Source organism: Papaver somniferum, chromosome 5, assembly GCF_003573695.1.
Source record: "Papaver somniferum cultivar HN1 chromosome 5, ASM357369v1, whole genome shotgun sequence".
In the NCBI taxonomy this organism is placed as follows: Eukaryota; Viridiplantae; Streptophyta; class Magnoliopsida; order Ranunculales; family Papaveraceae; genus Papaver; species Papaver somniferum.
This window is the reverse complement of record NC_039362.1, coordinates 107,970,075-107,992,723: the sequence shown is the minus strand read 5'-3', so window position 1 is coordinate 107,992,723 and position 22,649 is coordinate 107,970,075. Positions and strand designations below refer to the sequence as shown.

Genomic DNA, 22,649 nt, shown 5'->3' with positions numbered 1-22,649 from the left:
TCTGATGGAAAAGATGTTAATATGATTGTTAAGCCATCTGTTAGAGCACTGCTCGGTCGAACTCGCAAGCGTTGCTATCTCAAGCTTGTTTGTCAAGTTTTAGTTTCCAAAACTATAATTCTTGATTTATAGTCTTCTTATAGCTAAGTCTCGGATTAGGATAGTAAGTGCAGTTGAGTATTAGGCTTCAGGGCGTTCATGGATTGAAGACGAAGAACTAATAAGGGGAGCTTGGGAAACTTCATCAACAAAAGGTATGTGAAGACTTGAACTCATCTATCACTCAAAAGTCTATCTACTCTATCTCATATTTGAGACAAAAGTCGCATAGCTATATAGACTCCGATTATACACATTTGATATTTCGAGCTGAGTTTAACTCGCTTGCATATTTATCGAAATATGTGTTGGTAAGATTTTAATTTAACCAAGATCATCTTATATTCTTGACGAAAGTCAAAAGATGATCATGTGAAAATCACCTGGTAACATCTTACATGATTTGTGTGAGACAATCATTTGATATAGACTCAGAATGTTTCGTATTGATCATTCGATCACTTGAAAATTGCTTTGAAGCTAATAGTTTGTGTGAGACAGCTATTGTCGTCTTCTAAGAATGTTTCAATGATTGAAATTGGAGTTTATAATAATTAACCATGATTGGATATACCATAGTATGCCTACTTGTATGCTAAACTGTTGCATGTTATTCCAAGTCCGGGAACCATAGTATGCATACCCTTACGCGTACTAGTTGGTTAATGAAAATTCAGGAACTTAGTATGCATACCCGTATGCGTACTGGCATAAAGTTCATGTCCGGAAATTTAACTGAGTTTGAGATTGGTTAGGGCTCAACTACATTCCAGTACAAAGTTAACTTGGAGTAGGCTAGTGTCTGTAGCGGCTTAATACAATGTGGTGTTCAAATCTGGACTAGGTCCCGGGGTTTTTCTGCATTTGCGGTTTCCTCGTTAACAAAACTTCGGGTGACTGTGTTATTTCTTTTCCGCATTATATTTTCTATATAATTGAAATATCACAGGTTGTGCGTAAGTTCAATCAATTGTGAATCCAACCTTTGGTTGTTGATTGAATTGATTGACACTTGGATATTGGTTTTTGATACCGTCCAAGTTGTTTCTTATAATAATCAAGCTCACGTATTTCTATCTGTTTGATTTGCTGATTACATTAAGAAATAGAGATATAACTCTTGGATATATTTCTTGATTGAGATCGCTTTATTAGTTGGTGCTCTCAGAATTATATTGGAGTTACTCCATACAGATTGCCTAAATGAAATATTGGGTGAGGTTGTTAGACCCCCGTTTTTCACCATCGATCATGAAAGAAAAAGATAAATCACATTCCTCTACAACTTTAAAGAAAAAAATGAAGAATATGAAGAAACCAAGGGTTAACATCTCAAATGTTCAAAAGTTTTCTGGTGTTCTTGAAGAGCTGAAAGAAACAAGGATGAAGATGCAGCAAATAAAGTCTATTGTTCTAAGATCTCTTGAAATTCAGAAGGCCCTGGTTCGGCATTAGTCGAGAAGGTTTGTTGGAATTGACTCCTTTCTTCATGAACCTTATGTTCCAATGTCTGTTGACGACAAGGAGTTCGGGGACGATAAAGAATTTTTCAAGAATATTAATGTCTAGGAAACTTCTTATGAGAATTTATTCTTATGTTTTAGAAGGATAACAAGGGTTTGGAATAGCATTATTTGTGATTACACATAGCTATTTGAACGATTTTCATCTTGCAATGTTTTTACATTTATTTGTTTATATTCTAAGTTATTTGGAAGATGATTTTGCAGTATTAATATTTATTGGTTTTATATATTGCAAAAATATTTTATGGGATATGTTGTGTTTACGTCCGTGAACTATGATTATCTCATATATGCTCAAAAGTTAAGTCTATTGTGTCATTATGCAAATATTGATGAAAGATAAAATGAACTTTTGAAAATTCCGCAGTATTGATGTTTCCCTGATCCAAGAATTCATAAGGATGGATACCAAACCTAAAGCTTCTGATTCTTGGATATGAAATGGTATTCTTGAAGGAATTGCTAACATCCAAAAGTACTACGTTTGGAGATTGGGAATGGTAACCAAATTCACATTTGGGAGGACAGATGGTTTGATGGTCAAATTGACATCCTTCCAAAAAATCCCTAACTGCCCCTCCAACCTCAGCACTGTCAATCAACTTTTGAATACCACATGTGATTGGGATCAAGAAACATTAGCCCTATGGTTCAACCAAGATGTTCAACAACATATCCTTCTTACTCATCACAACATCAATTCCGAAGACAAAATAACCTGGAGACTATCTAACAAAGGGGTTTTCTATGCTAAATCTCTATATGATAAGCAGATTGATGATAAGTATGTTAATGATGTTTTCACTTCTCACTGAGAAAAAATCTGGAAACTTGATACTTCTCCAGCTATTCAGTTATTCATATGGAAATGTGCTCATGACATACTTCAAACCAACGCCAAGAATGTTAGTATTCTGACATATATTGATCCAATCTGTAATATATGCAAGAGTGATCAACAAGATATTCCTCATGTCCTCCTAACTTGCCCTGCTGCTTCTGAAGTATGCGGAAAATTGTTAGGGAGTTCTCATCAGCTGTTCAGTACCTTCTGATGTCTCCATGACTGGCTTAATAGCTGGTTCACTCCTCACAATCCTACTACCAGCTGGAATGCAACCTTTGCTACTATATGTTGATTCATTTGGAAATCCATATGTGATATGGTTTTCAGGAATATCACCCCTTCTGCTAACATTACTGCTTTGAAAATAACTCAGCATAATTGCTCTTTTACCAGGGTGATAAATAATCCAGGCATATTCTGAACATTCTGTACTATTAGGGTACCAACAATGATCAACATACAAGAAATGATAGTCTCATAAGACATCATAAGGAAAATTTTGGAATCACTATTAGCATTAATATTTGGGGAGTAGATACTAACAATGTTAATGGTGATCTACCCCTCTATACTAACTATGCTCTAATTTCTATGTCCTTTTCAGGCCAATGTGTGGGAGCAAGGAAATACAAGGACACAACCATTGGACTCAACATAGAAGACACAACAGCCATAGGATCTCATCGAGCCCTGGAATGGGGCAAGGAAATGCAGAAATCCATCATAGACTTTGCTGCAGAAGATGATGAAACTTTACAAGCCATTAAGAAGGGTTACCAGATGGAAGTTCAAGAAATATTTTGTTAGAGTACTGCTCGGTCGAACTCGCAAGCGTTGCTATCTCAAGCTTGTTTGTCAATGTTAGTGATCAAAACTATAAGTCTTGATTTCTAGTCTACTTATAGTGATGTCTCGGACTAGGATAAATTGTGTGGTTGAGCATTAGACTTCACGACGTTCATCAATTGAAGACGAAGAACTACTAAGGAGAGCTTGTGGAACTTCATTAACAAAAGGTATGTGGAGACTAAAACTCATCTATCACTTGGAAAGTCTATTTTTACTCTATCTCCTATATTGAGACAAAATTCGTATTACTATATAGTTGTCAATTATACACATTTGAGATTTCGAGCTGAGTTTAACTCGCTTACATATTTCTCGGAATATGTGTTGGTATGCTTTCGCTTCAACCAAGTTCATCTTATATTCTTGACGGAAGTCAAAAGATGATCATATGAAAATCGCCAAGAAACATCTTACATGGTTTGTGTGATACAATCATTTGGTGTAGACTTGGAATGTTTCATTATGATTATTTCAATAACTTGAAAATTGGTTTGATGCTAATAGTGTGTGAAAACGGCTATTTTCATCCTCTAAGAAAGTTTCAATGATTGAAATAAGAGTTTAGAATACTTAACCATCATTGGATTATAAACATAGTGTGCATTATTTCATGTATGTGATCCATGACCGGAACTAAAGTATGCATACCCGTATGCATACTTGTAGTTGTGAAATTCCGTTTACCAAGTAGACATACCGGTACACATACTTGCATAAGGTTTAGGTCCAAGAATTTCTGCTGGGTTTTGGAAGTGTACTAAGTATGCATACCCATTTGCATACTAGCGAACCCAAACTCAAACCGGCTACTTAAGTATGCGTACCCGTTTGCATACTTGTGCGGTTAAAGTTCTAAAATCGGTTGGCTCATGAACTAATACATTTATATATTAAGGAACGCATTCTTTGCAAACCATGGATATAATGTTCATGAATTGATTCGAGTGAATCAAACCGATTTTCCTTCAATTGTGTTCTTGTATACTTCTATGAGAATATAGCAATTGAACAACTCTTTACCTAGTTTCATTTGAGTCATTTCAACTAGTTATGGTTAAGATGAATAAGGTTGATATGAGAGTTTTCATATAGCTAACCTCGGTTAACTACGGTTGAGCCAACATAGTGTACACGTTTAGGTACGGTTACTAAACCTAAATGAAGGTACATTTTATTTGTGTATAACAAGATAAGTTCTTTCTAACGGTTGAAAATTATTAGCTTGAAGCTAATCAGGTTTTCATATAACGGTGAATATTGAATGCTTTGTTACCAAGGTAACATTGATCGCAAACCCTGATTTGAAAACTATATAAAGGAGAAATCTAGCAACTGGGAAATCTAATCCCCACATCTCATGTGTGATACTATTTGTATAATATAGAGTCGATTCTCCTTTAACCTTAGGTTTTCACGAAACCCTGTAGGTTAACGACTTAAAGACTTCATTGGGATTGTGAAGCCAGACCCAACTATTTTCTCCGTAGTTGCATGATCTGATCTTGCTGTTTCTATCGTATTTGAGTACTATCTTCTCTAAGATTGGCTCGAGATTTAATCTCCGATAGGCAAGATAAAAAGTTGTCACAAACATCTTCGTCTCATCGTTTGTGATTCCACAGTATCTTGTTTCACTACCATACGAAAATTTTTGTGAGGAGATTGATATTTCTAGGCTGTTCTTCGGGAATATAAGTCCGGCATATCAATTGGTTCCTGTTCACCTTGATTTATCAAAAGACATAACAAAACTCGTAATTATTTCTGTAGGAAACATATTTATCTATTCCTATAGACTTTTCTGTGTGAGAGAGATTTGCTTATCAAGTCTTCGACTTTGGGTCGTACCAACTCTTGGTTGTGGGTGAGATCATCTAAGAGAATCAAGTGTGTAGTATCCTGCTGGGATCAGAGACGTAAGGAGCGCAACTGTACCTTGAATCAGTGTGAGATTGATTAAGGTTCAACTACAATCCAGTCCGAAGTTCATTGGTAGTAGGCTAGTGTCTGTAGCGGATTAATACAGTGTGGTGTTCAAATATGGACTAGGTCTCGTTTTTTTTTTGCATTTGCGGTTTTCCTCGTTAACAAAATTCTGGTGTCTGTGTTATTTCTTTTCTGCATTATATTTTGTTATATAATTGAAATATCACAGGTTGTGCGTTGAATCGATCAATTGGTAAATCCAACATTTGGTTGTTGATTGAAATTGATTGATCCTTGAACATTTGTCTTTGGTACTGTTCAAGTTATTTCTCTTATATTCAATCGGGCTCGCAAATTCCTATTTGCTGATTGCATATTGAATTGAGAGATAGAGATATAAAACTCTTTGATATACTTTTCTCTATGAGTCTAACTGTCTAGTTGATTCTCTTGAAAGTATATTGGAGTTTGTCTATTCATATTTCCAAAAGAAATATTGGGTGTGGTTGTTAGACCCCCGATTTTTCAGTTGGTATCAGAGAAGGCAAACACATTAAAGACCTTACAAGTCTGTGTTTGTAGCGATCTGAATATGGACAGAAGTGCTATCTCCATAAATGTACCACCAGTCTTCGATGGATCAAATTACTTATGGTGGAAAATTGATATGCGTGCCTTTCTTCAAGCACGTGATTTTCAATCATGGGTTTATGTAGTTAATGGCTATAATCCTCCGGTTGTTGCAGAATGCGATGTAACTGTTTCGAAGGATATTGGTGCATACGAACCTGCCGAGATTCTCGCTGCAAAGAAAAATTCTGACGGGTTAAATGCTATCATTCATGCCATTACCCCGGATCTTCAGCACCATGTGACTACGTGCACTCGGTCTAAAGATGCTTGGGATACCTTAGAAACTGTATTTTAAGGGAATACCTGTGAAAAGAAAGCTAGACTGCAAAACCTAAATTCTGATTGGGAAAACCTTCGTATGGCAGACAAAGATTCATTTGATGAGTTTAATCACAAAGTGTCTGAAATTGTTAATGCATCTTTTGCATTGGGTAAGAATATTCCTGAAAAGGACATTGTTGTGAAAATTCTCAGATCACTGCCATCCAGATACGATTCTAAGAAGCATGCCATCGTTGAGGAAAATAACCTTGATACTCTTTCCAGAAATTCTCTTGTTGGAAAGTTAAAATTACTTGATCATAATCATAATACATTCAGAACGTCTACGTTCAATACTATGACCATTACAATAGAAGCTTCAAACTTGTCATGGGTTGATGAATGTTGTTTTAATCAGTCTGTCCCTAATAGGTCGATTACACAAAATATCAAGGATATTGTGAAGAAAAGAGAGAGATATGAGAGATTGCTTTCTCTCTCTGATGATTCAGTTCAAGAAGAAATATCTCAGTGTGTCAATGATATACATACTCTTGAAGTATGTTCAGAATTTTCAGCCCTCTCGGCAGAAGTCTCCATTAACTCGAATTCTGGTTCGGAATGTGAGTCTGACAATGAGATTTTAAATTTCTTGGATAAAAGTGAAGAAACTCACAAGGAAAATCTTCAACTAAAAGTTTTGTTGGAGAAACTTGAATCATCACTTCAGGTGAAATCTCTTGAGATTGACTGTCTTAATGATGAATTCACCAGAACCCTATCTCTGAAAGAAAAAGAGATTAATTCGCTCAAGTGTGACCTGCAATGGTTGACAGGAAGCTCCGACAAAATTTCAGCAATGTTATTTGGTCAAAAGGCTTTTGGAAACACAAAAGGTTTAGGGTTCAAAAATAAGACAGTGAGCATAATCAACTCATTTGTTCCGGCCGGTTCTGGAACAACTGATTTTGTAAGTTGTGATAAACATGAGTCATCTCTACAAAGCAAAAGCTCCTCACGATTTTGCTCTTTTTGTGAAAGTGCAAGTCATTTTCAAAGTAAGTGTTGGAAATTCAAGAGGAACAACAAAAGAATTACCAAACTTCAAAATGACATGCAAAGGATGAGTCTGACTCTGGAGAACCAGCAAACCTCTGAGAACAAGAAGACAATGTCTAAAAGAATCAGAGTTAGACGAGGTAAGTCTGTTTATCCAACAAGTCGTAAAATGTCATCTTGTGACAGAAGAAGTGAACATTTTGTTCACCCCATTACAATCTAAATCATAGTAATGTGATGAATCCTTATTTTTGACTTGGAATAAGGATCACATCAAGGTTGCTCAAGTCCTGTAAAATATGTTGGTTATTTTTCGTTATTCCATTTATGACTAAAAGTTATTTTGAGCAAGTGAATATTTTGTTGTTAAGATAGATAATGGAATGTATACCATGGAGACTTTTTCAAAAGTTCTTTAGGGTTGGTTTTCCTAATAAGTATATTTATGTTCACTCGTGATCAGAATTGTACTTCACTTTTTTTTGAAAGATACAGTCTCATGGCACCTATAACTAGAGGTACTACAAAAAGAGATGCAATAGAAGCTGTCAATGTGTATCTATGTGAAGGAATCATGCCCTCAAGAAAGAAAAAGGTGAAGGATACGGTTAGTGATTCAGGTTCCTCCTCTAACTGCTTTTTGTCTGTTTGTCATTATGATAATAACTTCAGGGCCATGGTGGAATATTTCATCAGAAAAAGAAATGATTTAAAATCTCAAATCGTTTCATCTTTGGAAGAAATATCTCACTATGAACAAATGTTGTCTCTAACAAAGAACACTCTAAGTGGACTGAAAAAAGAACTTAGTGAGTTAACTGATATCTCTGAAGATCTAGAGGAATTGAATGATCCCATTATCAATGGGTTTTTCAATAATGAGAAGGAATTCTCAGTAGATGCCTTAAGAAAGCTCTACAATGTCAAGGAAACTTCTTATGAGAATTTATTGTTGTTTTTTTAAGAAGGATAACTAGGATTTGGAATAACCATTATTGTTAGTACACATAACTATTGCCAACATTTTCATCTTGCAATGTTTTTAGATTTATTTGTTTAAATTCTAAAATTTATTTGGAAGATGATTTTTGCAGTATTAATCTTTATGGTTTTATATATTGCAAAGTGTTATAGGATATGTTGTTTACATCCGTGAACCTAGATAGTCCCATACTTGTTCAAAAGTTAACTCTATTATATGTCGGTATGAAAATATTGATAAAAGATAGAATGAACTTTTGATTACAAAAGTTAAGCCTTTTATGTCATTATGCAAATATAGATGGAAGAAAGGATGAACTTTTGTTTACAAAGATTAAGTCTATTAGATGTCATTGTGCAAATAGTGATGAAAAATAGAATGAGTCTTTGATTATTCCGCAGTATTGGTCTTTCCCTGATCCACATCTTTGTTGTGTTGCTCCGTAAGTTCTCTTATGTTGAGCGACCAATTGAATTGATCATTTTTCTTGTGGTTAATTCAATTGAGGTTTTTGGAAACAAATTCATGTTTCATGTGATTTGTTAATGTCCAAAGAAATCCTTATTTTCTTGTAAAAGTAAGGTCGCTCTTGTTGTTCTTTCGGGAATGACATTTTATGGGGGAGAGTTCTTATTTGAACTTGTGCTTAATTGCCAAATCTTTGTGGGCAGTGCAGCTATGTAACATTTTAGGGGTTATAAAGCTAAAAATAAAAAAGAAAAAAAGCCTAATTTTCTTCACTTCTATTGAGTTCCTTCATACACGCTTCTCTAAAAGAGTCATTTTCAATGAAATCGTTTCTGAAATTCTCATCAGAAACCAAATCAAGAGCCTCCACCTCTTCTTTAGTTAATTTAGTTCCACTAGCACTAACATAAGTTGGAGTGATAGGATTCTTCCGTGGAGTTTTCATTCTCTCTAATTGTTCTTGAACTTCCTTGAAATACTCCTTTCTATACTCTGGATCTCTAATGAAATTTAGACGAACCTCATCATTCTTAATGCTTCCTAACGCTTCAAGCTCTTCCTTGTTGAGTAAATTTTCAGTCCTTTGTTGCCTTATAGCCTCCAATCTGTCAAGAAAAGTTGTCTTATCAACTGCATTCTCTACTGACACAGGATTGATAGCTCTAACTGAAGCCATATTCTTCTTCTTCTTCTTTTTTCCATCATGAACTGTACCCCAGTCTTTGGAATTTTTAACTTCAACAACCATACTTGCCACATCCAACTCAGTATCTTCCTCATCTATACTTTCAGTAACATTTTGAAACTCTTCTACAACATCTTTAAAACCCAAATCTGAATTTAGGGAAGTAAAAAAATTTGTGCTTACTATTTCAGAAGAGCTTTCCAAAGCATCACACATAGGCGTTAAAGATTTACCTTTATTTTTCCCTTTAACTTGCGTCCAGCCATCAGTTGTATCACCGACATCTTGCTTGAAACCCTTTACTGGTGTCCAATCCTTTTTAGAAGTTGAATTATACACGGACACGGAAGTAGTATCCAAAACTGAATTTGGTTTTAAATCGGACCCTTGTTTTTTATTAATATTCAAACCCTGAGAAGTATTCACGACCTGAGTTGTAGTTTGCTTGGATACGAACCTACTTTCAAAGTTATTCTTAGAGACGAACGTTGGCTGTATTCCTAAATTATGCACGGACTGAAATTCCACAGACTTCGTATTCCCGGCCTGAATTTGCATAACATCTGCATGTTCTACATGAGCAGATTTTTGACGTTCAGCAAGATCTTTTTTCGCAGCAATAACGTTTTTACATCTAATCAATTTCAGCTGAGCTTCATGATATTCAGTAAAAGAGCTATTAATCTCTTCCTCCAGTTGTTTATCATCAGTTGTTTATCTCTATGGAAATTTCATGAGGATCCCACTAGTTTTCGTACCTTTGCCAATTTATATTTACAAAAAGGGGGAGAATTAATGTGTAGTTCACACTACAAATACACATGGTTTACGGATCATTATGTAAGGGAGAGTGGTTTTCATTGTGAGATGAAGTATTGACTAAGGGGGAGTGATACATATCACCATAGTATTGTTGTCAAAGTTGTGATACAATTGAACTTTGATGCTGTGTAATGATACTATGATACTGTATAACAATGATTGAGAGGTTATAGCTACGGATCTTCAAAAACTATGATGCTGAGTTGAACACATTTGGAATCATTGGAGTACTTTAAAGTGACGAAGATTTCGAGTAATGTTGAAGTACCAAGGAGATCAAGCATTTGGATGAGAAGCTACAAAGTTTATTTATTTTGTAATCCATATGTATTGATAGTTTGGTCAGTAAAATTTACAAAGGGGGAGATTGTTAGATTACTGCTCAGTCAAACTCGCAAGCGTTGCTATCTCAAGCTTGTTTGTCAATGTTGGTGATCAAAACTATAAGTCTTGATTTCTAGTCTACTTACAGTGATGTCTCGGACTAGGATAGATTGTGTAGTTGAGCATTAGACTTCACGACGTTCATCAATTGAAGACGAAGAACTACTAAAGAGAGCTTATGGAACTTCATAAACCAAAGGTATGTGGAGACTAAAACTCATCTATCACTTGGAAAGTCTATTTCTACTCTATCTCTTATATTGATACAAAAGTCGTATTATTATATAGTTGTCGGTTATACACATATGAGATTTCGAGCTGAGTTTAACTCGCTTACATATTTCTCGGAATATGTGTTGATAAGCTTTCTCTTCAACCAAGTTCATCTTATATTCTTGACGAAAGTCAAAAGATGATCATGTGAAAATCGCCGAGTAACATCTTACATGGTTTGTGTGATACAGTCATTTGGTGCAGACTTGGAATGTTTCGTTAAGATTATTTCAATAACTTGAAAATTACTTTGATGCCAGTGTGTGAAAACGGGTATTGTCATCCTCTAAGAAAGTTTCAATGATCGAAATAAGAGTTTAGAATACTTCACCGTCACTGGATTATAAACATAGTGTGCATTCTTGCATGTATGTGATCCATGACCAAAACTAAAGTATGCATACCCGTATGCGTACTTGTAGTTGTGAAATTCCGTGTACCAAGTACACATACCGGTACGCATACTTGCGTAAGGTATAGTTCCGGGAATTTATGTTGGGTTTTGGAAGTGTACTAAGTATGCGTACACGTTTGCATACTGGCGAACCCAAACTCAGACCGACTACTTAAGTATGCGTACCCGTTTGCATACTTGAGTGGTTAAAGTTCTAAAATCGGTTGGCTCATGAACTAATACATTTATATATTAAGGAATGCATTCTTTGCAAACCGTGGATATAATGTTCATGAATTGATTCGATTGAATCAAACCGATTTTCCTTCAATTGTGTTCTTGTATACTTCTATGAGAATATAGCAATTGAAAAACTCTTTAACTAGTTTCATTTGAGTCATTTGAACTAGTTATGGTTAAGATGAATAAGGTTGATATGAGAATGTTCATATAACTAACCTCGGTTAACTACAGTTGAGCCAACATAGTATACACGTTTAGGTACGGTTACTAAACCTAAATGAAGGTACATTTCATTTGTGTATAACAAGCTAAGTTCGATCTAACGGTTGAAATATATTAGCTTGAATCTAACCAGGTTTTCATCTAACGATGAATATTGAATGCTTTGTTACCAAGGTAACATTGATTGCAAACCCTGATTTGAAAACTATATAAAGGAGAACTCCAGCAACTGGGAAATCTAATCCCCATGCTTCATGTGTGATACTAGTTGTATAAGATATAGTCGATTCTCCTTTAACCTTAGGTTTTTCACCAAACCATGTAGGTTAACGACTTAAAGACTTCATTGGGATTGTGAAGCCAAACCCAACTATTTTCTCTGTAGTTGCTTGATCTGATCTTGTTGTTTCTATCGTATTTGAGTACTACCTTCTCTAAGATGGCTCGAGATTTAATCTCCGATAGGAAAGATAAAAAGTAGTAACAAACATCTTTGTCTCATCGTTTGTGATTCCACAATATCTTGTTTCGCTATCATATGATTAAGATTTTTGTGAGGTGATTGATATTTCTAGGTTGTTCCTCGGGAATATAAGTCCGGTATATCAATTGGTTCCTGTTCACCTAGATTTATCAAAAGACGGAACAAAACTCGTAGGTATTTCTGTGGGAGACAGATTTATCTATTCCTATAGACTTTTCTGTGTGAGGAAAATTTGTTTATCAAGTCTTCGACTTTGGGTCGTAGCAACTCTTGGTTGTGGGTGAGATCAGCTAAGGGAATCAAGTGCGTAGTATCCTGCTGGGATCAGAGACGTAAGGAGCGCAACTATACCTTGAATCATTGTGATATTGATTAGTTTTGAACTACAGTCCAGTCTGAAGTTCATTGGTAGTAGGCTAGTGTCTGTAGCAACTTAATACAGTGTGGTGTTCAAATCTGGACTAGGTCCCAGGGTTTTTCTGCATTTGCGGTTTTCCTCATTAACAAAATTCTGGTGTCTGTGTTATTTCTTTTCCGCATTATATTTTTTTATATAATTGAAATATCACAGATTGTGCGTTGAATCGATCAATTGGTAAATCCAAACTTTGATTGTTGATTGAAATTGATTGATCCTTCAACATTGGTCTTTGGTACCATTCAAGTTATTTCTCTTATATTCAATCGGGCTCACAAATTCCTATTTGTTGATTGCAGATTGAATAGAGAGATAGAGATATAAAACTCTTTGATATACTTTTCTCTAGATTGAGTCTAACTGTCTAGTTGATTCTCTTGAAAGTATATTAGAGTTTGTCTATTCAGATTGCCAAACGAAATATCGAGTGTGGTTGTTAGACCCCCGCTTTTTCAGATTTCAAGTAGGATTCAACCAGACTCATGGGGAAATTTTGAAGCTATTGATTTTGTTTTAAGCAACTTAATTAAAGTAGCTCCTCATCAGAACCTCTCGTCTATTACATTAGCAAAAATTTCCACTCAGTCAAACTTATTACAGAACTTAAATTGGAAAGGTCCTAACCTCCAACAATTTTTTGATACTCTCCAGTCCTTTCATGTTTCGACCATTGAGAAAAATATGTAATACCCCTTATCCAACTGTGGTTGTTCAACATGGTGCTAGTCTTAGCCCATCTGAGCAAAGTTACGTAATCTAGAGTTAGTTGCTCTTCATGGGCACTTACTCTGTTTTATTATAAAAACAAGGTACTTATATGCCCGTGCAAATGCACGGGCGAGTTCTATGATAGATGCCTGTCTAAGATATCGTTTTGTGACTTCCCTTGAAGTTTTCACATCATGAATCTCTTTCGTGCTCACTTGTTGCGTATACGTATTTACAGTGGATATCTGCATTTTATTATTTTTCTTTGAAGCTTAACACCGTGGGTACATCGAGTCCACCGCCCAGTGGCCCTCGATAAAAATAATCGATTTGAAGCGGTACTTAAGCTCATTATTTTAATACTTATTATTTTGGGAGCGCACCAAATACATAGTCGCGGCCGTTGTTCTAAGAACACGAACATGAAGAAAACCTGGGAATGGCCTTCTACTCTTTGTGGATGCAACTGATGAACCCTCTTCACTTGCCTTCCATGTAAGAGCCTGAATCTGTCAATATCCTCATGCACAGGACAACATAAAAATGTTTAAACTTGACGAATAGGTTAAAAATCATTCCGAAAGGAAACTTTTACATTTTCAGCATCATGTAATCAAGAAGATATTTACTATAGGTATAATGTATTTTTGTGGAAAAATCCCTTTTCAGCGTATATTTGAGTTGGTATGCTGCTATCGGTAGAGGGAAGTGATTGAAACTGACCTGTCGATTGTAGTGCCAGAGATAGGATCTACTGATGCAATAAGACGCTTGTTTGACTTCTCCAGTAAAAGTCCGAATCAAACTCTCGTGCTGCAATAACAAATGCAATCCTCTCATTTAGTAATTCGGCTTCATATGATACCTTTCCTTACTCATTTGATTGAGGTATTGATGACAGATAATAAGCAAAATCACTTTTTTCCCAAAATGCTCCTAAGCCTGAATGACCACCAATTTGTAAGCATTTCATTCTCTGATTAAATTCCATCTCTACATAACATCCAGTTTATCCATGCAAAAGAAAAAATGAACCCCTAAAATGTTATAAAAAAGCAACAAAAAAATCATCTGAAACTAAACCATTAAAGATCAACCTACTTTGCACGATAACTTTAAATTAAAAACATATCTTGTTAAACTCCAATTGCCCGCAAAGTCAATCTCCTTATCTTCTCCGAAGATCAATAGTTGGAGTTGATCAACAACTCTTTTCTTTTCTATCTCTTACTCTGAAAACAGACATCTCAATTTGTTCCCGTAAGAAACTTGATTACAAATTACTTCCCTTTTTTTCATATTCTTGAGTGAGTACCGCCATCCCTGACTGTTGTTGAAAACGTTTGTTCAATGTATGCCTCCACAATATATATTCACATTTTTCAACAGCCATGATTCGTAGACAGCTTTGAAGGGACATTTTTCTAAGAAAATTACTTATCGGACAACGAAAGAATATGCCTATTGAGAATGTATTACTGGACCATGACGTGACGCTATAATTATCTAGAACTCTTGAAAATGAATTGTAACTGAAACCCATTTAGTTTGCAATGCCACCAATTGACAAATGTACTGATTATGTATAAACCTCACTTTCACAACCACAGTACTGATCATATTACCTTCATAGTGCATCATTCTTTTAATGATGTGCCCACCCTATAACCATCGTTATTTCGAAAAAGAATCCCAAACTAACTGAAACCATTTATCTAATATCTTGGCATTATTCCTTTGGGAGACAGATCATAATCTGTTGAATCAGAGAAGCAATAATCTTTTCTATTAATAAAATATTATACTATCACAATTTGAAACCTGCATTATTGATCGAAGCATAATAAAGCATCGAAAATCTAAAACTACTTATAAATAATCAGAACATCAACAACCATAAAACAATCAATCCTAAAATGCAAATTTAAGAGAAGCCAAAATACAAATTCTACTACCAATCACAGTTGGATTTTATTTGTTTTTGTCCCAAGACAGATATATGTACTTTTCTTTTTGAAACGTTTCAACTACGTCTATTCATAAGGATTGCAGCCGCCGAACGACTCTTGATCCTTCAGACGTAACGCTTCAACTACGTTTCACAAGTAATAAACAGACGCATATGAAGAGTCATCAATATGGTGACGTGTACCCTTCGTTTTAGATTTTCTGAGAAGCTGGATGCAACGTGGCGCTATAATATTTTAGGAAATCTGAAACTGAATATGATGGCGACATATCAGCCTCATCATCCTCCTTTATATAAAGAAGAATTGATTAATCAAAAATTATACTATCACAATTTGAAACCTACATTATTGATCGAAGCATAATAAAGCATCGAAAATCTAAAACTACTTATAAATAATCAGAACATCAAACAATCATAAAACAATAAATCCTAAAATGCAAATTTGAGAGAAGCCAAAATACAAATTCTACTACCAATCACAGTTAGATTTTATTTGTTTTTCTCCCAGGACAAATATATATACTTTTTTTTTGAAACGTTTCAACTACGTCTATTCATAAGGATTCCAGCCGCCAAACGACTCTTGATCCTTCAGACGTAACGCTTCGACTACGTTTCGCAAGTAATAAACATATGCATATGAAGAATCATTAATATGGTGACGTGTACCCTTCGTTTTAGATTTTATGAGAAGCTGGATGCAACGTGGCGCTATAATATCTGAAACTGAATATGGTGGCGACACATCAGCCTCATCCTCCTCCTTTATATAAAGAAGAATTGATTAATCAAAAATTATACTATCACAATTTGAAACCTGCATTATTGATCGAAGCATAATAAATCATCGAAAATGTAAAACTACTTATAAATAATCAGAACATCAAACAACCATAAAATAATCAATCCTAAAATGCAAATTTGAGAGAAGCCAAAATACAAATTCTACTACCAATCACAGTTGGATTTTATTTGTTTTTCTCCCTGGACAAATATATATAATTTTTTTTTGAAACGTTTCAACTACGTCTATTCATAAGGATTCCAGCCGACAAACGACTCTTGATCCTTCAGACGTGACACTTCGACTACGTTTCGCAAGTAATAAACATACGCATATGAAGAGTCATCAATATGGTGACGTGTACCCTTCGTTTTAGATTTTCTGATAAGCTGGATGCAACGTGACACTATAATATTTTAGGAAATCTGAAACTGAATATGGTGGCGACACGTCAGCCTCATCATCCTCCTTTATATAAAGAAGAATTGATTAATCAAAAATTATACTATCACAATTTGAAACCTGCATTATTGATCGACGCATAATAAAACATCGAAAATCTAAAACTACTTATAATTAACCAGAACATCAAACAACTATAAAACAATCAATCCTAAAATGCAAATTTGAGAGAAGCCAAAATACAAATTCTACTACCAATCACAGTTGGATTTTATTTGTTTTTCTCCCAGGACAGATATATAAACTTTTTTTTAAACGTTTCAACTACGTCTATTCATAAGGATTCCAGCCGCCGAACGACTCTTGATCCTTCAGACGTAACGCTTCGACTACGTTGCACAAGTAATAGACAGACACATATTAAGAGTCATCAATATGTTCGTTTTAGATTTTCTGAGAAGCTGGATGCAACGTGGCGCTATAATATTTTAGGAAATCTGAAACAGAATATGGTGGCGACACATCAGCCTCATCATCCTCCTTTATATAAAGAAGAATTGATTAATCAAAAATTATACTATCACAATTTGAAACCTGCATTATTGATCGAAGCATAATAAAGCATCGAAAATCTAAAACTACTTATAAATAATCAGAACATCAAACAACCATAAAACAATCAATCCTAAAATGCAAATTTGAGAGAAGCCAAAATACAAATTCTACTATCAATAACAGTTGGATTTTATTTGTTTTTCTCCCAGGACACACATATATATATATATATATATATGAAACGTTTCAACTACGTCTATTCATAAGGATTCCAGCCGCCGAAAGACTCTTGATCCTTCAGACGTAACGCTTCGACTACGTTTCGCAAGTAATAAACAGACGCATATGAAGAGTCATCAATATGGTGACGTGTACCCTTCGTTTTAGATTTTCTAAGAAGCTGAATGGAACGTGGCGCTATAATATTTTAGGGAATCTGAAAATGAATATGGTGGCGACACATCAAGCTCATCATCCTCCTTTATATAAAGAAGAATTGATTAATCAAAAATTATACTATCGCAATTTGAAGCCTGCATTATTGATCAAAGCATAATAAAGCATCGGAAATCTAAAACTACTTATAAATAATCAGAACATCAAACAACCATAAAACAATCAATCCTAAAATGCAAATTTGAGAGAAGCCAATATACAAATTCTACTATCAATCACAGTTGGATTTTATTTGTTTTTCTCCCAGGACAGATATATATATACTTTTTTTTGAAACCTTCCAACTACGTCTATTCATAAGGATTCTAGCCGCCGAACGACTCTTGATCCTTCAAACGTAACGCTTCGACTACGTTTCGCAAGTAATAAACAGACGCATATAAAGAGTCATCAATATGGTGACGTGTACCCTTCGTTTTAGATTTTCTGAGAAGCTGGATGCAACGTGGCACTATAATATTTTAGGAAATCGGAAACTGAATATGGTGACGACACATCAGCCTCGTCACCCTCCTTTATATATGGAAGAATTGATAAAATTAAAAAAAAAAAAAAAGTAGAAAAAAAAATCACAATATGACTTGGACCTTGTTAAGTCCAGCTTGGCTCAAATATTTATCGGGTGTGCTTATGTAAGCTTCAAACTTGGTGTCTTCATTAATACGTAGAAAGTTATAAATAAGGACCCCACATTCATAGAACAGAAAAAACAAGAAAGGTACGTCCAAACTCCATTGACATCAAACCCCATACTGACATTGATCATAGACCTATCACTGCTTAATTACCCTTTTCCCATCGACTTCATGCAAGGATCCGTGATTACTTTTCCTACTGAAATCATCATCGCTTTCCGAAAATGCTAGATATACACACAAAAGTGTCCACCAAAATTTTAGACCACTATGTGTCAAATTTTTATAGGTTTTCTTTTAAAGCGGTTCCCTATTTTCTCCGGTGCGTAGAGTGGAGATGAAATCTATGGTAGATATACACGACACATGGGGTGTAAAATGTTGGTGTATGATGGTGGTGTATACCACTTTCTATCTCTGTGGAAACCGCAGATTCCTCAGGAAGAGTAGCAGTGTCCCTTCCATATACGACACAAACTACTCGTGAGTTGTGATAATCTCTGTTAATGTGTAGTATCTCTCTTCTCTTTAGTCTTACCCTCCAAATCTTACAAAAGCGTGGCAAAAAGTGTGTCCTTTTTCTCCATTTCTTTTAGTTTAGTTTCATCGACTAGTTAGTAATTCGTATTGTCACTAGGTCGTGGATAAGTTTTGACTTCACGAAAACCTTCCTCCGATTTTTCCAGATTGTATTGTCTTTTCTTTGTAGACAGCTATCGAGCTTACGGGAAAAATAAGCACATTTGAGTCGATTTCCTCCATCTCTTTTAATGGGTGATTCGGGGGAATTATCCAAAGATGTAAATGAATTCCGGTTATAGGTAGGAGGTACCGATTACAAACACAGCAGTAACACTCACTAAGATATAGTATAAATTAGAGAAAAGACAAAAAAATGTTTAAGATAGAAAAGACCGGGTGAGAGCGTAAAAAGTTTAACACTCAATGCTTACTTAACAGATGAGACTGCAACCTCGATTCCTGTCAACTGTATCTAGTTGCATCACAATGGGCGCATGACAACCCTAATTACCCCATACGTACATGCAGATGCAACAGTGATAGGTAACACAAGATCTAGCTTATAAACTATGAATAGGAGGGAATCTGGATAACACGAGAATCCATGAAATCTACCAATTATACAAAGCCACATGTCATAAAAACTCATCCCTTTGAACTCTAGCTAAGATCAGATTATTGATTTTTGTTTTGTCTTTATACTGATTTATCCATCCATCCGCCCTACCTAAAACCCAAAAGTGAAATTGTGTAACACTTTTTCTTCATTTTCTAGCATCTTCCTTGTGTTTTCTTCTTCATTCAAATTTATATTACTGAGACTAGAGTGTTAACAAAGAAGAGTTTCAACAATGTGGTCTAACAGTGAGAATAAGGTCAAAATGAGAACGAGAAGTAGCAGCAGTACTAGTAGCAGTCCTCGCTCTGTTCTCAGCAAAAAAAGCAAGAAAAAAAGCGTCACTAATGAACCTCAACAATCATCCAAGTCGAAACCATTGGCTAAGAAAGCTAGAAAACATAAGTTGCTTAGTGATTTACGAAGACAGCTTTCGAAGAACGATACTAGAGATGATCAAAAGATGAGTCATGATGATGATGATGATGATGATGATGATGATCAGCTTCTTATCAACTTATTTCCTTTACACCCAAAAAGGTCATTAATTAAGGAAAGTGATAAAAATAATCATAGAATGAAAGATCTGCAACATGAGGAAGATCATAACAACACCGTAGTTACTTATAATTTCTTTGATACTACTACTGATTGTGGAGCTGCTTCTTTGACTGGTCTTTTATGGGATTCAATAGAAGGAGTTGATAAGCAGTGTTCGACAGAGCAGCAGGAGGAATCGTTATCTCCGCAGTCGCTAACGTATAGTTTCCAAGGAGAAGCTAGTGACGGATTATATGGTAATTCATTGTTGCTAAGAACGGCTTTGAGGCAAAAAGAGAGAGAGATAGATAGTAGCACTACCGAGGAAAAGTGGGTTTTTTATTCAGAGGTGGTGGAGAAGAAAGAAGAGGAAGATATGAGTACGTGCACCCTAGATAGTGGCAACCACTACTATAATACTAGTACTCAAATCTCCCCGCGGTTGTCATTGAAGCTTGATTATGAGGTGATCATGAATGCGTGGTCAGATAGAGGCTCGTTATACATCGGAGGAGATTGCAGCTCATCTCAGATTGTTCCAGATATCCTTGATGACCCTCTTACTCCAGATAGCACCAACAATGTGAGAATCTTGTTACTTCGTGTTGGTGTGTCGGTGTGTCAGTGTGTCAGTTTTTTTTTTACCACGCATTTAACTGAAAATACCATGGTTTTTTTCCTTCTAGAACCGTGGTTTTTTACCATGTTCCGAAATACCACATTGAATAAAGCTCATTTTAACCAATTGGGCATTTTTGATATGTTGTGCAGGTAACGTATGGTGATGCTGCAGGATGTATGCTGTGGAAGGTACCAGAACACCACCTTCGCCATGATGGGGCACAATCCATTAGAGAAGATCACAGTAAAATGATGGAAGAGAGGGAAGCTAGGGTGTTAAGATACAAAGAGAAGAGGCAAAATCGGCTGTTTTCTAAGAGGATCCGTTATGAAGTTCGGAAGCTCAATGCTGAGAAACGCCCTAGAATGAAGGTACTAATGCAAACTTGTGCCTTTTCTTTTTAGACCAACAAACAAAATCTGGACCCATGACTTGCATAATTTGAGCCATCATTGGGGCTTAATAGTAAAAGTTTATTCCCCTTGATTGGTGAAAATCTGGTGTATCTCTCATCCAATAATTGCTCATATGAATGATTTGAAATTTTCTGTATGTTGGTGACCAAATTAACGGGCTGCCATACGAACGGTAGCGACGACCACTTAAGAATCCTCACTTGACCTTAATAAGGGAATCTCATTTCTAGAAGCAATTTGGAATACAAAGTATTATTACAATCTTTGATCATCAACTTTTTTTTCACTCATATGGGTTAACTTTGATTATTTTTTTTGTTTGGCAGGGTCGATTTGTGAGAAGAAGCTGAATGTATGAGTTAGTTTAGTTGTTGTATAAAAGAGCAAGTGTCGATGTTACTCTTTTTTTTTTTGGTTTGTTTGTTTGTTTCTTTACCTTCTTTTCTTTTTGGTTTCATTGTAATGCTTTTGTTTTTAAGCCAGAGGAATTAAAGGACAAAGTTGTGATATCTTGTATATATAATTTGAGGATGATTTAGGCCAAAAACTTGAATTCTATAGCTTCTGGCCCCAATCAATATGTATCGAGGGTTTTTATTTTATTTCACAACACATCAATCACCTATTCCTCAGTCGTCTAAAAGACAATCTCCATGTTAATCTCCAAATCCTAATCAAGCTCCTCTTTCTTTACTATTCTCTATGAAAAACGACAAACATATGTCGAAGTATAGAGCCTTCCTGTTATGAACCAGATCCAACACGATAAAAATCCTTTAATTGGGGATTACCCACCAAATTCACAAGCTTAAAACTCTTATTATATTAATTGCATGAATAAAACCTAGAATAAACTAGCATATTTATAATGAACAGAACTTGCAAAACAAGAAAGAAAATTCTAAAATAACTAGACTCTGATTTGGAAAAACTCTCACGAAAAAACCTCTCAAATTCTCCATCTAAATAAAGATAATGTAAATTATAATTGGAGTGGGTCTCCCAACATCTCCATCCTCTTGAAATGCAACTTTTCCTCGAGTTGGATCGGTTGAATAATTCATTACGATAACATCTTCAGCGTCGACTCCTTCAAAAAGTAGTAATTGACCTGCTCCTGCTGCTTAGCCCCGATGACCTGGCTGATAAACTTCAGCACAACCAAAACATAAACCTTTGTTGCGCCTTTCTTCTTGCTCAAACCTAGAAATTCGACGAATAAGAGTTGCAGTAGATGTTGTTTCCATAGCGCGGGTGTTGATGCACTTTTGGGAGACTCTGCAGCTTTAAAACTCGACGTTGCATTGATGACATCCTCTTGAAGAAGCACCAATTCAAAAGCTTCTGATAAGCTTCTGGGTCGATGCATTCAAACACCTGCTCTTATATCTTCACGAAGTGCGGAAAGAAATGTTCTAATTTGACACTCTTCGGCCAACGCATGTACAAAATTCAATAACTTTTGAAACTCAGTAATAAGGTTATGAACAATATCTTTTTATGACAGCTTGGATAAAGTACTGCATGCATCAATATGTTTTCGATTACCGAAACGAGAACGAAGTGCACACGAGAACTGTTCCCACGCTAATTTTCCTAAAGAGTCTTTGATCCCTCGATACCATGAGTTTGCATCTTCATCAAGGCGTGTTGCAGTTGGGGGTGCTTTTTGATCATCAGTTTTCCATGAAGAGAATTTTTTTTTTCATCTTTATAAATCCACCCTTCCGGATCATCTCCATTAAATGTAAAGTTTCAGATAATGGCACCTCCTCGAATGATAGGAGCATCGTTAACCCCATCATTACCTTGATTAGGACCACCATTAGATCTTGGAGCATTACTG

At 35.5% G+C, this 22,649-nt stretch overlaps 1 protein-coding gene across 1 annotated transcript; it reads left to right on the top strand.

Annotated features, from left to right (window-relative positions):
* Window positions 1–19,341: 19,341 nt before the first annotated feature.
* On the top strand, window positions 19,342–21,312 carry LOC113282380 (zinc finger protein CONSTANS-LIKE 16-like). The gene is made up of 3 exons (XM_026531367.1): window positions 19,342–20,348; window positions 20,537–20,758; window positions 21,130–21,312. Exons 1-3 carry the CDS (start codon window positions 19,461–19,463, stop codon window positions 21,151–21,153), a joined length of 1,134 nt encoding a protein of 377 aa, XP_026387152.1. The 5' UTR covers window positions 19,342–19,460; the 3' UTR covers window positions 21,154–21,312.
* The last annotated feature ends 1,337 nt before the right edge of the window (window positions 21,313–22,649 follow it).

Bases quoted from the DNA above. Each gene is read 5' to 3' on its own strand.
- LOC113282380 (XM_026531367.1), top strand. From the start codon at position 19,461: ATGTGGTCTAACAGTGAGAATAAGGTCAAAATGAGAACGAGAAGTAGC. The intron at 20,349-20,536 runs GTGAGAATCTTG...TATGTTGTGCAG, and splicing joins CTCCAGATAGCACCAACAAT to GTAACGTATGGTGATGCTGC. The intron at 20,759-21,129 runs GTACTAATGCAA...TTTGTTTGGCAG, and splicing joins AGAAACGCCCTAGAATGAAG to GGTCGATTTGTGAGAAGAAG.